This window comes from Larimichthys crocea, chromosome VII (assembly GCF_000972845.2).
Source record: "Larimichthys crocea isolate SSNF chromosome VII, L_crocea_2.0, whole genome shotgun sequence".
In the NCBI taxonomy this organism is placed as follows: Eukaryota; Metazoa; Chordata; class Actinopteri; family Sciaenidae; genus Larimichthys; species Larimichthys crocea.
Window position 1 is genome coordinate 14999389 of NC_040017.1, and position 16149 is coordinate 15015537.

The 16149-nt window shown below is 43.5% G+C and overlaps 1 protein-coding gene across 5 annotated transcripts in view; it reads left to right on the forward strand.

The window, feature by feature from the left end:
- Positions 1-15755, forward strand: part of cluha (clustered mitochondria (cluA/CLU1) homolog a) — a 26569-nt gene extending 10814 nt beyond the window's left edge. For 4 of the 5 annotated variants that reach the window (XM_019276376.2, XM_027280199.1, XM_019276377.2 and 1 more), the window contains 26 exons: positions 3768-3961; positions 4149-4320; positions 4813-4956; positions 5068-5195; positions 5295-5449; positions 6072-6197; positions 6572-6719; positions 6813-6905; positions 7008-7442; positions 7560-7819; positions 7906-8318; positions 9047-9148; positions 9899-9999; positions 10092-10244; positions 10330-10392; positions 10487-10731; positions 10830-10914; positions 11005-11158; positions 11245-11384; positions 11497-11577; positions 11676-11801; positions 11921-12042; positions 12448-12541; positions 12627-12761; positions 12864-12937; positions 13806-15755. In XM_019276376.2, coding sequence (XP_019131921.2) covers positions 3768-3961; positions 4149-4320; positions 4813-4956; positions 5068-5195; positions 5295-5449; positions 6072-6197; positions 6572-6719; positions 6813-6905; positions 7008-7442; positions 7560-7819; positions 7906-8318; positions 9047-9148; positions 9899-9999; positions 10092-10244; positions 10330-10392; positions 10487-10731; positions 10830-10914; positions 11005-11158; positions 11245-11384; positions 11497-11577; positions 11676-11801; positions 11921-12042; positions 12448-12541; positions 12627-12761; positions 12864-12937; positions 13806-13932 — 4070 coding nt within the window. In that variant the 3' untranslated portion in view covers positions 13933-15755. The remainder of the gene's footprint in view (positions 1-3767; positions 3962-4148; positions 4321-4812; positions 4957-5067; positions 5196-5294; positions 5450-6071; positions 6198-6571; positions 6720-6812; positions 6906-7007; positions 7443-7559; positions 7820-7905; positions 8319-9046; positions 9149-9898; positions 10000-10091; positions 10245-10329; positions 10393-10486; positions 10732-10829; positions 10915-11004; positions 11159-11244; positions 11385-11496; positions 11578-11675; positions 11802-11920; positions 12043-12447; positions 12542-12626; positions 12762-12863; positions 12938-13805) is intronic. The other variant, XM_019276378.2, reaches the window with a different exon arrangement.
- Positions 15756-16149: the final 394 nt, after the last annotated feature.

The following is a 16149-nucleotide window of genomic DNA, read 5'->3' on the forward strand; positions in this document are numbered from 1 at the left end:
TATTTATGCGGGTTGATTTTTTTGAAAACGATGCTATGTGCACGATGTTATTTTGGAAAACGGAGGGAGGGAAATATTCGTTTCTCAACATACCCGGCTACGTGTAAACGTAGCCTTAGACATTTAACGCTCACCGAAATGAGACATAATCACCTGAAGGCCATGACGCTTTCACTTGAACTAAAATGTCCAAAAAAACACAAAATGTTCATGTGATCCTATACAGCCACAGTGTTGACATAAATGAATGCATTATAATCATAAAATTGGGATTTTTTTCTTCCTCCGACTGTAATGTACCATCAAAATCTGTAATTGTTTTCTTCCTCCGACTGTAATGTACCATCAAAATCTGTAATTGTTGCATCCTACTCGTTTAAGTCAATCCATAGTTTCTTTTGAGCACGTCATGTAGGTCTGAATAAACTGTGCAGAACTTTACAGGGAAACAAAGAGGAGTGAAGATATGACTCCTCCACTAGAGAATATTTGGCATTTTTGCTCATGAATACCTTGAATTAACGAATAAATCCTAAAAAAAAAAGAAGGTAATTTTCTGTTGATGGACAAACCGGTTAACTTAAACTCAACTCTATCAGGTAACCCTGCCTGCTCTCTCTACACTGAATATTAGAGAGTCTGGGAATGTTGTTGTTGTCGTCGTTGATGGCTGGCGAGTGTTTAGTGATTCATTTTTTTTTTTTTAAAGTCACTCTCAAACAGATCGTGTTGTGTTCTTTTTTTTGTTGCCAAGAAGTCAATGACTCAGGGTCTCTGTCTGTCCACCAGGGGGTTGCCACCTTGTGGTGGAGCAAACATGATTACAGACAGACCTTGTGTGTTTTTGCTGCTGCGGCTGTTTTCAGGGTTGTCTAGCCGGTGTGTTGCCATGGCAGCAGGCAGGGTCTCCATGTCAAGGGCCACAGAGTGGACAGATAGCTTAGCTGCTGGATTTAAAAAATTTTTTCGTTGTTATCTAGAGACAAACTCAAGAAAATATCATTTGTAAGTGTTACATTTTCTGAAAGAAGATGGATGTGTCACAATGAGTCGGCAGTTTGATTCCTGGGTCAGCTACAGTGTAAACGCTGCTTGCAGTGGTGTTTCATTGTCTCTGGGTTTTGCTTCTTTTCAGTCTTTATCTGATCGGTGTCCTTTTTTCTGTGATTCCTCGCATTCACCTCGTGCCCTGGAGAATAACTGTTGGACCACAAGTTTGATTAAGCTCACGGCTTAATGAGCCTCTCAGATATTTCATTCTGTGTATAGAGAGTTGGTTCTAGTTTGGGTAAGAAGACAAGCTGGCCAGTTGGGTTTTAACTTGGATTTAAGATTTTAATGCTGAGCTGAATTTGTGTCAGCGGAATGCAGACCATAAAATAAACAGAGTCTTTGCTTTTAGTGAGTTAATATTATATTTTAATCTCATGGCAATAAAGGTGGATGATGCAGAGAAATAAATCTTTGGTGTCTGTTATACATTCTTGTGTTCACATACTGAAGACACTTGCAGAGGAAGCTCAATTGATTTGTGGTTTATTGATGAACAAATAGATAAAACAGTTTGATCTGTTTTCAGCCGATCATGTGATTTTTAAAATACCTGAAATACTCGTGGTGACGTCTTTATTGGATTACTACTAGTATCCCTCAATAGAAATGCTAACCAGGAATGTCAAACTGAACTGCTGTGTCACTCTTAATGTCCACCATCATTGCATTGTTATCATGTTATCACCCCATATCTCATTTCAACAGGAAATGCATTAAGGAAACATTCTTCTCTCCTGATATTTTTTTTTATTGTCACTGTTTTCTCCTCTCTCCCCACTTGCTGGACTTTTCTTCGTTCCTGTGGGCCAAATTGGGTCAGTTTTGCAACACAAAGGCTGCCGGTTTGCGTCATCGCTCGCAGTGCTTCTGTCACTTTGCACAAGCTAAAAAGCCTAAAGCCAGCTTGTCTGAAGTTCCTCCACATTTTGTTGCTTTATATCTGAACTGTAGCAGTGAGCGGTTAGGAATTAAGCTACTAAGACGGTCACAAAAGATCCCTGAAATATGAAAATTGTGTGTTTGCCTGACTGAACCTCAACGTTACGGAGCTTTGTAATGAGTTGCAGCTCACTGTTCTGCTGTTCAGCCGCAACTTTACTGCTTTTATTTACTCGCGTAGCATTGTTTTATTCGCCCGCAGCAGGCAGCTGGTTTCATCAAAAAATATGTAGCCTATTTGCTCAGCACCAAACAGTAAGATCCAGTTAGCAAAGAGTGAACACAGTGGAGCATTTAGCAGCTAGAGAGAGAGAGAGAGATGTCCCTCAGGAGGTGGTAGAGACAAAAAATGGAGCACACAAAAGTATTGGACTTGCATTGTTCCATGTGAATGACAGTGTGGCTCTCATGTCATTGCTGTTGCACACAAACTGACCTCAGATCTGATAAGAAGTGAAACATTTCTGTACTGACACAAAACAGAAACACTTAACACAACACAGAGCCTTCATTGTCCTCTGGTTTGTAACATTATTAACCTCTGTCTGTGTGTGTGTGTGTGTTGAAGCCGTATTGCTTGTGACTCACAGCGTGGCCTGTCGCCTGTTTCTCTCCTGTGCTTTCCTGCCCACCTCTTTTGGCTCCCTCCACCATTTTGGTGCGTTCCTTTCCAACCCTGGTCGTGGCACAGTTATGAGGAGGCCTCACCCCTCCCTTTGGCCCCTTCCCTTCAGTAACCCTGACGCTGTTTACCCTTGACAATGAGCAAGGACACACTGGCTGGCAGCAGTTGTGTCCCAGAGAGAGAAAACAGGTGTCTGACATCCACATACTCGGCCCTGCCCCCCCATGTAACCGAGAGCCTCATTTGTCATTTACTTCTCACCTTTACTGTTACTCTACAAAATACATGCATAGTTTGTATAATGAGACCAGTTCTCTTTTATTCGCTCAGACTCTTAAAGCCATGCTTATTTTGTGAAGATAATGAGTAACTGTCAAATTTTAAAAGGTTGAATGTCTATAAAAGAGTAAAGGCAGCTGGTGAACGGTTTCTAACTTGCAGCTATTGTATTGTATCAACCATGCAAATGACCAGTAATTCCCTCGTGTGAATGCTGAAATCTTTTGCAATCAACCCCCTCGAGGCTTTCTGGATTAACTCCCTCCAGTGTTCCAGTAGTGTTGGTTTCAACAGGTTGGTGTTGGAAATGAGTACTTTCATCTGAAAACAAGGCTGGTTACTTATTGTTTAATGTCTTGACACAATAATTTGTGGTCTGTTAGTAATCTCAACTTTTATTTATTTTTTTAGAAGAGCTTTTTTTGATAGCTGGTACAGTTGATGATTGATGGAAGTCTATCACCCACATTCATTCGAATTAAACCACCACGGCACCGTCGCGCCCTAGCTGAGCTTTGTCGGCTCTGTTCACCCATTCATAAATATTTCATGAGGTTAGTGGTAAGGTCATCCAGCCTCTGAGTCTGTGTGCTTTGTTTGTGACCTGGCTGCCTGGCAGCGTCTCTGTGTTTTCATGTGGTAGCAAACAGTCTGGTGTTTTTGTTGACTCGCTTTGCATGGCTGCCTGTCTGAAGGTGGCGTTCCCTCATGATCAGATTGGTGACTAATGGCAGCTGTAGAGTTGCAGAGAACAGAGCTGTTCGCCCACAACACATGTGATAGTTAGTTAAAGATTTTAGGGTATAGTTCTCTGCGTATATTTTGTTGTCAACAAAGCTGACCGATGACCTCTGTGTCTCTTCCATCGCAGGGCACAGTGCAGATACAGCCATGGTGAATGGTGATGGCGCTCACGGGCACACGGAGGAGGCAGAATCGAAGCAGGATGGGAACAGCGAGACAGACGGAGGAGAGGAGTCTAACGAACAGGAAGTGATTGTGATCCAGGACACGGGCTTCACTGTTAAGATCCAGGCACCGGGAACAGAGCCCTTTGACTTGCAGGTAAGGACAGGTGCATCACAAGCAGCAGATCATTGGGATGGTTGACCCTCCAGAGTAAAATGCTTCATCATATTAGTTACTGGTTCAGGGCTGTGTTTAGTCTGAACACGTGGTTACACCGCAGTGTGATCATGAAAATATTCGTAGCCGTACTCACCTACTGTCATCTCCCTTCTCGTTACATCAGGTATCTCCCCAGGAAATGGTACAGGAGATCCATCAGGTGTTGATGGACCGCGAGGACACCTGCCACCGCACTTGCTTCTCCCTGCAGCTGGACGGGAACGTGCTGGACAACTTTGCTGAGCTCAAATCCATCGAAGGCCTGCAGGAGGGCTCACTGCTCAAAGTGGTGGAAGGTGAGATCCGGAGGCTTTTATTCACGCTCGGGTTTGTCTCACCCTCATGGTGTAACATGTTTACAGCTTGTAAAGGTCTTGCTGTTATCACATTACATACTTTTCAAGCCAGGTATGTAGAGCACTTTTAGCAGTTTAAGAGACATAATCACAGTTCTTGTCCGTGTGAGTAAATGTCTATTAGAGATAAGGGCACAGTTTGTAGTGTTGGGTTTCATTTCCTCCTTGTTGGTGTTCAGTGAAAATGTCGCTGTGTAAGGTACAACATGACCAACCTGAACCTGCAGTTTCTCAGCATCAGCCACGATAAATGTGGCGTTGTTAGTGATTGATTTGCCTCCATCTACAACCTGGAACTATATCTTGCTTGGTTCTGGCATGTAGCTGCTGCCAAAGACTAAAGTGAATTCAATCATAGTTAATTTCAAGTGTCCATTAACTTGATCTCTTACTTTTTTTAAATGAATTTTCCTTTGTTTCACTTTCCTCTAGAGCCCTACACAGTGCGCGAGGCCCGCATCCATGTGCGTCACATCAGAGACCTGCTGAAAAGTCTGGACCCCTCAGACGCCTACAACGGAGTGGACTGCAACTCCCTCTCTTTCCTCAGCATCTTCACTGACGGAGACCTCGGAGGTACGACACTGTGTGAGACATTGCGGGCGGACGCTCAGTTTGCGTCATGCATTTTAATGACTGTAGCCTTTACCGTGCTTGTTTTTTTTGGGTTTTTTTATGTGACTGCAGACAGTGGTAAGCGGAAGAAGAAGGGCAACGAGCTGGAGCAGATTGATTGCACTCCTCCGGAGCACATCCTGCCCGGTAGCAAAGAGCGCCCCCTGGTGCCCCTCCAGCCACAGAACAAGGACTGGAAGGTGAGGGGCATCGCAGTGTTGGGCCAATTACAGAGGAAGCCAAACTCAAACTTAAGAGGTTGAGTAGGAGACTTAATTTTCTCTAATCCTTTCCTACAGCCTATGCAGTGCCTGAAGGTCCTGACCATGAGTGGCTGGAACCCTCCACCTGGAAACCGGAAGATGCACGGTGACCTCATGTACCTGTACATTGTGACTGTGGAGGAGCGCCATGTCAGCCTCACTGCCTCTACACGCGGCTTCTACCTCAATCAGTCAGTGAACATTTCAACTTTGTATCTTTGTTACAGCATGTTTTCACTGCAGTGGACTGCCTTTAAGCTCCATAACACCTTGATGCATAGTTTATACACAACGCATGAATAAAAATAAATACAAGAGATGCTACTGAGTCAAAAATGAAACAAAACAGACATAGTACATAGTCGCACTTTCTTTAAATGGAGGATGGTGAAGCATCGATAGAGATCCATGAACAAGTAGCAGTTGATTAATAGTACTAGCACAATCCTAATTTTAGATCAGTTTTGAATGCCAGTGAGGATCTAGCAGTCAGATTAATGAGGTCTAATTGGATTATGTTGGAAAGTAGAAGTGGGAAAGATGCTGCGGTGTTCGGAGAAGAGTTATCTTTCTGTTTCTAACAACTTGATCACGACCATTTTAGGTCCCCTCGTGGTTTTCTGTCTTGTGGTTTTCTAGTTGTGTCTGTTGGACTACAGGAAAAATGACTTCCTATCCAGCTAATATTAGTTAATTATTAAGGTTTTCTCTGCAGTTAATAAACAACTTCTGCCCCCCCCCTCCCCCTTTTCAGTGATAAATATTTGCTACAATAATAATGTCTAATATTTGCTGTGTGTGTTAATATTCCAGATCTACTACCTACACCTTCAACCCTAAGCCAGCCAATCCCAGTTTCCTGAGCCATTCATTGGTGGAGCTGCTGAGCCAGATCAGCCCTGCCTTCAAGAAGAACTTCACTGCCCTGCAAAAGAAAAGGTAAAAAACCTCTCTCTCTACAGTTTACACCATTATTCCTCCTGCCAGCAGTTTGGCATCCTGTCATACTGAATGACTTTATTGTTTCTGAGCAATTCAAAGTAAATACTCATCCTGAATCCAACCTCTGTACTCTACTCACACTGTACAAAGGTTTCTCTTTTTTACTATTATGTTTCCCTTTGAAGTGCTTCCTATCTGTGATCATGCTAAAGTTCGTTCATTCATTCGTTCATTAACTTTATTTAACCAGGTGAGAGCACCTTGTCTTCGACAGTCAAGATCTGGCGAGGATGCAGGACGCCAAAGTCCTAAAGCACAATAAAAAATGAAAAGTGACCACACAGGTGATGTTTACCGTGTTTCTTCTGCAGGGTCCAGAGACACCCGTTCGAGAGGATAGCCACGCCTTTCCAGGTGTACAGCTGGACAGCTCCGCAGGTAGACCACGCCATGGACTGTGTTCGAGCTGAGGACGCCTACACCTCCCGCCTGGGTTATGAGGAGCACATACCTGGACAGGTATCCACAGCTGAATACAGCAGCACAGCAGGCAGATAAATAATGTAAAGTCTCTCCTGTATTCATGTTTGTTTTCTTCTGATATGTCTTCAGACCAGAGATTGGAATGAGGAGCTGCAGACCACCAGAGAGCTGCCCCGGAAGAACCTGCCCGAACGCCTACTGAGGGAGAGGGCCATATTCAAGGTACTGCCTTCTGGTCTTTGTGTCCCATTGTGTGAATCAAATTATAGCGACTTTAGATCAGATAATAACATATATTCTTTGACCTTTCTTCATAATCTGCAGGTCCACAGTGACTTTGCCGCAGCTGCCACTCGAGGCGCCATGGCAGTCATCGATGGAAACGTTATGGCCATCAATCCCGGCGAGGAGACACGCATGCAGATGTTCATCTGGAACAACATCTTCTTTAGCCTGGGCTTCGATGTGCGGGATCACTATCGTGAGCTGGGCGGAGATGCCGCTGCCCATGCCGCGCCCACTAATGACTTGAACGGAGTACGGGCTTACGGTGCGGTGGATGTGGAGGGTCTGTACACGCTTGGGACAGTAGTGGTGGACTACAGAGGCTACCGTGTCACCGCCCAGTCCATCATCCCAGGTATCCTGGAGCGTGAGCAGGAGCAGAGCGTCATCTACGGCTCCATTGACTTCGGAAAGACGGTTGTGTCTCACAACAAATACCTGGAGCTGCTGGAGAAGACCAGCAGGCCACTTAAGGTCAGTAATCCTAGGTCTCATCTCAACTTTATTATTTATTAAAGGTATTGTTATATTTATGGTGCGTTCAGGTCCTTTTGTTTGTTAATTTTCCCATATAATGGCTGTTAATCGTAGGTCCAGAGGCACAACGTGCTGAACGAGAAAAACGAGGCCGTGGAGCTGTGCTCTTCTGTCGAGTGTAAAGGTATCATCGGAAATGATGGCCGCCATTATATTCTGGACCTTCTTCGCACCTTCCCTCCTGACCTCAACTTCCTGCCTGTGGACGGAGAGGAGCTGCCTCCAGAGAGCCAGCGTCACGGCTTCCCTCGTCAGCACCGCCACCGCCTGGCTTGTCTACGCCAAGAGCTCATCGAGGCCTTTGTTGAGCACAGGTATGTGTCTGTGTGTGCTCATGCCATTTCCCTTTTTAATCGGTAGAGTTTTCTACATGTGTTTAACTGTTTATGTCCCGCCACAGATATCTTCTCTTCATGAAGATGGCAGCGTTACAGCTCATGCAACAGAAAGCAAACAAAGACACTAAGACTGATACGCCGGCCATCACGGAAACCTCCGAAACAACATCAGAAAGCAACGCTGACACAACGCAGACACAGACCACTGCATCAGATTCTCAGAGTGCAACAGAGCTCGCCACGGACAGCACAAGCCCGACAGACAACGGCACCCCTGCTGCTTCACAGGCAGCGACTGACGGTGAAGAAAACTCCTCGAAGCCTGCCACAAACGGGCCTCTAGACCTCGCAAGCACCCAGAACGGGGAGTGCAAAAGCCCACTCGAGGGTAAGGAGCTTGAGGAAAGTATACCGGGATTAGCGCAGGCCAAAGAGCTGGCGGAGACCTTAGTTGCCGAAGATGGATCTTGTATTGGTATGTCCAAAAATACCCCAAAATATGAGGCCAGGGCCACGCAAGGAGAGCTAATCTGGTGGATAATTGCATAGAAGAAGTATTTAACCAAAAATGTATAGACTTATCACAGCAGTAGAGCAAGTATTTATTACTGTAGTTGTAGTGGCTTCTTTCCACCAGACTGGCTGTCTCTGCTCAGTCCTCAGCCTGCAGTGGGGTGATGTTGGCCCCAAATCAGCCCGTCTCTAAATGTCCCAGCCTGTGGTGTCTTTGCTGTGGGATTTTACCCAATAAATTTAATAATCAATTAATCCAAATGTGTTTTGGGTGCAGAAATAACCTCATGATTTGTGTGGTGCTCCTAAAATCAAACAGTAATCTGCTTGTCAAACAGAGTGATCTAATCTTTAGTGTTTGTATATATCGACAGCTTTGAAATGGTGGCGTGCTCGACTAAGGCCGTGTGTACAGTCTGCTCCTATGAAGAATGAACTGAATTACAAGATCAATGATCAGTATTATGTTATCAGCTTTATTGGCACATTTACAATAATCAGTATTCATGTGCAGTGTCCCTATTAAATAAGTGATGACACAGAGAGTTCGAGTTAACAGAAGTGAGTCATCTTTACATCACTGAGCCAAAGCACCAGTTGCATGTGATGTATCATTTTACTTACGCGTGTCTGTTACTATCACTTTTAAGTTTACATCTTTTCCTTGTGTGTGATCCTCATCACAAACAGATCCCAAAAGCCGTGAGGTAGTCCTCAATGCCTGCAAAGCAGTAGGCTCCATCAGCAACACATCGTTTGACATTCGTTTCAACCCTGACATCTTCTCCCCAGGTAAGCACAACAGGGAAGATTAATCATATGTTGCTGTTAATGCACTATTAATGATTTTGTATACTTTATTATTCATTTTAACTTGTTTTGTTGTTTCTTATAACATTATTGTTTTTATCCTTGCGATCCACTCTGACTGTAAAGCACTTTGGGTCAACTTCTGTTGTTTTTTAATGTGCTATATAAATAAAATTGATTTGACTTGACTAACAATAGGGAAAAATATAGTAGGCAAACAAGAATCTTTTGAATTAAGTAAGTATGTTTTCCTCAGGTATAAAGGCTTAAACCAAACCTGCAGCATGCCAGTTTTAGACCACCAGTCTCATTCCTGTTTGTGTGAATTATGTTATTTGTGGTGATGATGAAAACTATTTAGGACAGCTTTGAAATACTAGTCAAATTTTTTGAAAAAGGAAAAAAAAAAAAGGGTGACCAGTGCTCGGTTCGAAACATTTGTAAAATGATAATGGATGATGTAAGATGATAACTAGTTTGCAAAGGCTGGCAGAAACTGTCCCATACACTGACATGAATCTGCAGTGTATAACCTTAGAAAATAATTTACCTTTTTAGTTGAAGAGTAGCCTTGAAAATAACTGTAGTATTACATCTATTTCTCTCCCTGAACAGTCAGATATGTCAGTGTATAATTCCTCCTTGCTTGTGTTTTAGAGTGATGAGAGCTTGATTAACCCTTATTTATAGGACAATATATTATAAGTGACTCTGTGTGTGTTGTTAAACCAGGAGTACGTTTCCCAGACGACAGCGCAGATGACGTCCAGAAGCAGAAGCAGCTTCTCAAAGATGCCGCTGCCTTCCTGGTGTCCTGTCAAATCCCATCACTGGTCAGTGAAACAGTTACTCCCTTCATATCCACAACATATAGAAGTTTTATTTTCGGATTATGTCTGAGCCTTTATATGAATTGTATGACCAGGTTAAAGACTGTTTGGACCACAGCGCTCTGCCCATGGATGGAGCCACACTGACCGAGGCCTTGCGCCAGAGAGGCATCAATGTTCGCTATTTGGGCTCTGTTCTGGAGTTTGTGGATAAGACCCCCGCTAAAGCACAGCTGGAGCACTTCTATGTGAGTCTAAACGCAGCCACCACTGTCACATGCTTCTTATCCTTTGTGTTTTGTCACTAATATTTAATTTTTCTCAAAACATTAGAGAATAGGAATCAGTGAGCTGATCACCAGATGTGCAAAACATATCTTCAAGACATACCTCCAGGTTGGTAACACTCAAACACACATGGTCTAGCCTCTTAAAAACTCAAATTGACATTTATTTTGATTAATGTGTGTCGTTGCTTCTCATCGTGCAGGGTGTGGAGTTGTCTGCCCTCTCTGCCGCTGTAAGCCATTTCCTAAACTGCTTCTTGAGCTCCTTCCCCGATGCCGTCGCTCACTTGCCTCCTGACGAGCTGGTGTCACGTCGCAAAAGCCGCAAACGTCGCAACAGGGTCCCCGGCGGCGGCGACAACACGGCGTGGGCCAGCCTGACGCCCACCGAGTTGTGGAAGAACATCGCCTCCGAGGCCCAGAGTTATTATAACTTCACCATACAGTGGTGAGGGCCCCATCTGTTGACGTGAAACAAACGTTAAAGCTCTCTTTTGTACACTTTCACATTTTAAACATCTTGTCTTGAAATGTTTCGTTGTGCAGTGATAGTGTGGACCAGGTGGTGGAAAAATACGGCCTCCAGAAAATCACTCTACTCCGAGAGATTTCAGTGAAAACAGGCATCCAGGTAACGCTCATTAAGTTCATAATGACTTCCCGACGGCGCTTTACCAAACGGCCTTCATGATGTTTCCTCTGCTGTTCATTTGCCTTCTAGATCCTGATAAAGGAGTATAACTTTGACAGCCGCCACAAGCCTGCATTCACAGAGGAGGACATCTTGAATATTTTCCCTGTTGTGAAGCACGTGAACCCCAAAGCCTCCGATGCCTTCCACTTCTTCCAGAGTGGGCAGGCCAAGGTGCAGCAAGGTGAGACGCGTTTATCACAAGAGATTGAGTTACGTTTTGAAATAAAAAGGTCTGAACATTTGATTTAAACAAAAAAAAAAATCCAGGTTTCCTGAAGGAAGGCTGCGAGCTGATCAACGAGGCTCTTAACCTCTTCAACAACGTGTACGGAGCCATGCACGTAGAGATCTGTGCCTGCCTGCGCCTGCTGGCACGCCTTAATTACATCATGGGAGACCACCCTGAGGTAGGCAGAAATATGTCCACTGTTACTTACTCTGCATCTTTTTTTTACATTTTTTTTATGCACTCATGATTGATTACATGTCACTGACAGACATTTGTGTATTTACCCACAGGCTCTCAGCAACCAGCAAAAGGCTGTTCTGATGAGCGAAAGAGTCCTCGGCATCGAGCACCCCAACACAATTCAAGAATATGTAAGTTATTAAAGCAAATATCTAAATGAAGTATTTGATTAATGCTGAAGTGGTTTAATGTTCCTCTAACATTTATGTTTGTTCCCTTCACTTCTCAGATGCACTTGGCTCTGTACTGCTTTGCCAACGGTCAGCTGTCGACCGCCCTGAAGCTGCTTTATCGCGCCCGTTACCTCATGTTGATGGTTAGTGGGGAGGACCACCCAGAGATGGCGCTGCTAGATGTGAGTGCAGTCTTTACTTGAAAATCGAGCCAACCTATCAATATGAAAAAGGCATTGTGATAAATATGGAGCTGCAGAGTTAATGACTGCTGTCCTTGTTCTTGGGTCTCTTTCCTCAGAGTAACATTGGACTGGTGCTGCATGGAGTGATGGAGTATGATTTATCGCTGAGATTCCTGGAGAATGCCTTGACCATCAACACAAAGTATCATGGACCACGGTCCCTCAAGGTGGCTCTCAGGTGGGCAGAGATTAATCATCCTTATGCATATAGTCTGTATACAGTACATTAAGATAGTAACCACCCCTGTGGCGAAAACATAGTGGTGGGGGCAGGTGCCCGCCAAAAAACAGCGACCTGTGTCAGAGAAGTTGAGCCGACGTCACACTGCGGCTGCCAGTCAGATGCTCTCTTTGGGCAAACAGAGACATAAGAGGTTAAGAGACATAGACAGTGAATGAGAGTGAGGGAGAGCTGGTAAAAAGCCGGTTAATTAGCGAAATAAAAGGTTCTTACCTTTATTGTTTCACAGCAGTTGCGTTAAGCAAAACTGGACACACTTTGCAGCATCGGATTGTGTCTGAAGGCACCCCAATACTGACTGACGTGATGATTTACATTGTGTGCACCTTGTTATATTTTCAGCCATCATTTGGTCGCGAGGGTCTATGAGAGCAAGGCCGAGTTCCGCTCTGCACTACAGCACGAGAAGGAGGGTTACACCATTTACAAGAACCAGGTGAGTCCTGCAGGACTGCTGGGAACACTTTCAATTTCATCTGTTTTGATGAAGTGACAATTAAATGTTTCCTTTCTCTCCTCAGATGGGTGAGGCACATGAGAAAACCAAGGAGAGCTCAGAGTATCTGAAGTATCTCACCCAACAGGCTGTAGCTCTGCAGAGAACCATGAATGAGATCTACAAGAACGGTTCCAACGCCAGCATCATGCCGCTCAAGGTGACTTGCTCTGTTCTGACATGTTTTTGTGCTTCAGTCTCTTTTCTCTCAATCATTTAACAGTGATGCTATGTTTTTATTTCCACCTTCTTTTTTTTGCAGTTCACTGCTCCCAGCATGGCCAGTGTCTTGGAACAGCTCAACATTATCAACGGCATCATCTTTATACCACTGAGGTAAAGTGAGAAACCTGCAGAGGCACATGACTGACTTAGGACAGAACAGAAACTTTCTACACCAAGATAAGAATTTACTGCAGCTGGATTATATTGGATTTCATTAGATTACTTTAAGATAGCTTCTTAAAGTAATCTAATGAATCCTGAAAATGGCTTTACAGAAAAGTTCAGCCCGTAATTAGGACTTTAATGAGTGCCATCTCAACTTTGAATGTTGATTACATTTCTTTAAAAACAACATAGTTCAAGTGTTATGTGGCCAAAACATCCAGAAGTCCAACATTTATCATATCTTCTGTATTTACCTTATTTAGTCAAGAAAATATCCATACTGCCTGTGCCACACGGCAGTCTCTAACTTTACAAGCAGCCACAGCATTGGCAGGTTAAGAAAAACAGCTCTGTAAACCAGTCGGAGTTAATGGATACATCTATATCTCTATGGATGTACAGATATCCGTATATCTTAAATCATTTTGGACACCCTATGCATAATTCATGTGCTGAATTATGCTGCATAGGTTGTTTTGAACACATTGTAAGCTTCAAATTAAAACCGTTACGAGATTCCCTCCTCCTGGTCCTGGAGAGCTCCAGGGCTGCATATTTTTCATCTCTCCCTGCTCTGCTTACACCTGATAAGAGCTCAGTTGACTTAACACCTGATCCAGGTAATTGGGTGTGGACAGAGCATGTAAAGATGAGGGGAAACATGCATGGGATTTTATGAGGACTTCAAGTAAGCTGCTTGACAGTGGCATATCTGAGTGAGGGAATAGGAGGAAAAAATTAAAATGGTTAAGCTATACCAGAAATTTCTTCTACGGGAAGTTAAGTTTATTTATTTATTTTATTTCCCTTGCAGCCAAAAGGATCTGGAGAACCTGAAGGCAGAGGTGCAGAGGCGGCAGCAGCTGCAGGAGCTGGGAAAGATTGAGGAGCCCACTGAGGACAGCCCACTGGAATTAGAGGACAAAATTCCCATTGATTAATGTCTAAAAGCCCTCAACAACACAGCTACTTTCTGCTAATGGGGTGGGGGTGGGGGAGAAAGAGGCCGTGACACAACAGCCATGTCACCGAGCCTGTGGACCTGAGAACCGAGCAATCAGCATTGAAATAAACAAGGGGGAGGGGATGGGATCAGGGCAGTCCAAGAGCGCGAATGTCCTACGAGGTAGGAAAGGAGGGGGGAGAAAGTACAAACAACATAGAATCAGTGTAACGTGCAACCTGAAAAATCCCCGGCCCAAGAACCTGATGATGATGATGATGAGGATGATGAAGGTGTTAGCTGCTTAGAAACGTGATAGCAGCCGGAGGAGGGAGACCAAGGATGACCATGACATTGTATACCAGAGCCTTATCCACTGTACAAGATCCCCCCCCACTAATGCTTTTTCTCAGCTCAAACGTCCCACAGCACTGTTAGCCCAGGACCATATTTTGCCCTGCCACTTCCTAAAGAGCCTTGAAGAACCCCCGGGCATGTAGCCACCCTCCTTTTACCACCCTCCCCCTCCAATGGTGCTCTAAATGATAAAGCACCTACCCTGTCCTAGAACTCAGGGGTACTTTCTACTGTGCACTAAGACCAGATTGCAGTCACTAAATTTGAGATTTTTAAAGCGGGGCTTCAGAATGTAAATTTCCCTCTTTTAGTGGCTTCTTTGAGCCACTTTGCAGCAGATGCCCATCATTCTTCCATATCATCCCCAATGGTTAATTAATGTAATCGTTTCATTCGTATCATTTGTACTTCTGACATCCCAGGTGGGTGCCTGCTGTGTCCTATGGTTCCTGTTTCTCCAAGCAAGCAAGCAATCAAACAATACAGTGACACATTAGTGAGCTTTCAACTAGTTTGATTTAATTTGCTGGATTTTCTTTTTTTTGTTTTGTTTAGTAAATACAATGGATTTTGTATAAGTGCACAGGAGAATTAAGAACTTATTTTAGGCCTGTTGATCATAAATTAATTTAAGCCATGTCTGTTTTATAGAAAATGTATAGAAGTGGAAAAAGATGTATAAAAGTCTATCGGACAGGTACACGATTGATGTTAATGGAGAAATGCAGATTTGAAACGTCCACCATAAGCAGAAGATTTATTAATCTATATACTAGCTGTGTTCAATCTTCTATTTTTACACATTGAAAGAACATGTGCATGCATGTTTGTATGTGTGACAGTGTGTGTGTCTTTGTGTAGTCCAACAGAAAATCTATTGGTCAGGGTTGTCGCTGATTGTGCTGCTGCATAGTTTGAATAGAGGCTAAGTGAACATTGGCTTTCCAAAATGTTTTATTTTTCTACTCATAGTAAACCTGTTGGATGGCTGTTGCCTCTTTTCCTAAAACATTCATGGCCACCAGTGTTGTAAATCTGTTTATGTATGAATTGGTACTGAAATGAACCTCTTCTCACCCTTGGACAGGTGCTCAACATTGGCAGTAGTGACTGATTTATCGTTGCTGGGTGTTTCTTCTTTGTTTTCTTTTTTTTGTTTTTCCATCATTGGGTCATCTTTTCATATGTAACAGAGACAAAACCAGCGAGGAGTGTCTGTTCATTGAGGTGTCTGTGTGTGTGTGTCTGTGTGTATGTGTGTGTGTGTGTGTGATCACGTTCATTGCACAACCAAAAGTGGACAAAAGAAGGGCTGCCTCAATGTGATGTACCAAAAAAAAAGACTGACGAAAGGTTTGTTTGCGCTTGTATACATGCAATGTATCCCTCCCATGGCAATTTGTTACTTAATTGTTGCCGTGTCTAAATGTATGTGATTAAAGCAATAGAGAGATGGTGCTGGAACTGATTGTTTTTCGGAAATACATTTTTTCTTTTTCTTTTTTTTACTTGATGAGATGGACAACTTACTGTACTTGCTGAATTACCTGAAAATAACAGAGCTGTTAAAAAAACAAAAAACAAAAGGCGAGCTCTTCAGACTTAGTGACTCGGTTATTACAGTGATTTTTCCTGATTGTGCTCCTAAAACATGATGTCATAACATCGATAGAGCGTGGTGTGTGTATTGTGCCTATTATTTATGCTTCTGACTGGATCCAGGGTTATAACCGGTAATAACTTTACCGTGCAAAAGGTAAAATATGCTCCCTTATTTTGTTTTTTTTGGGTTTCTTTTATCTTTTTTTCTAGTCTTGCTCAACAGTAATACCAACAGTGCCCATAGGGTGGCACACTA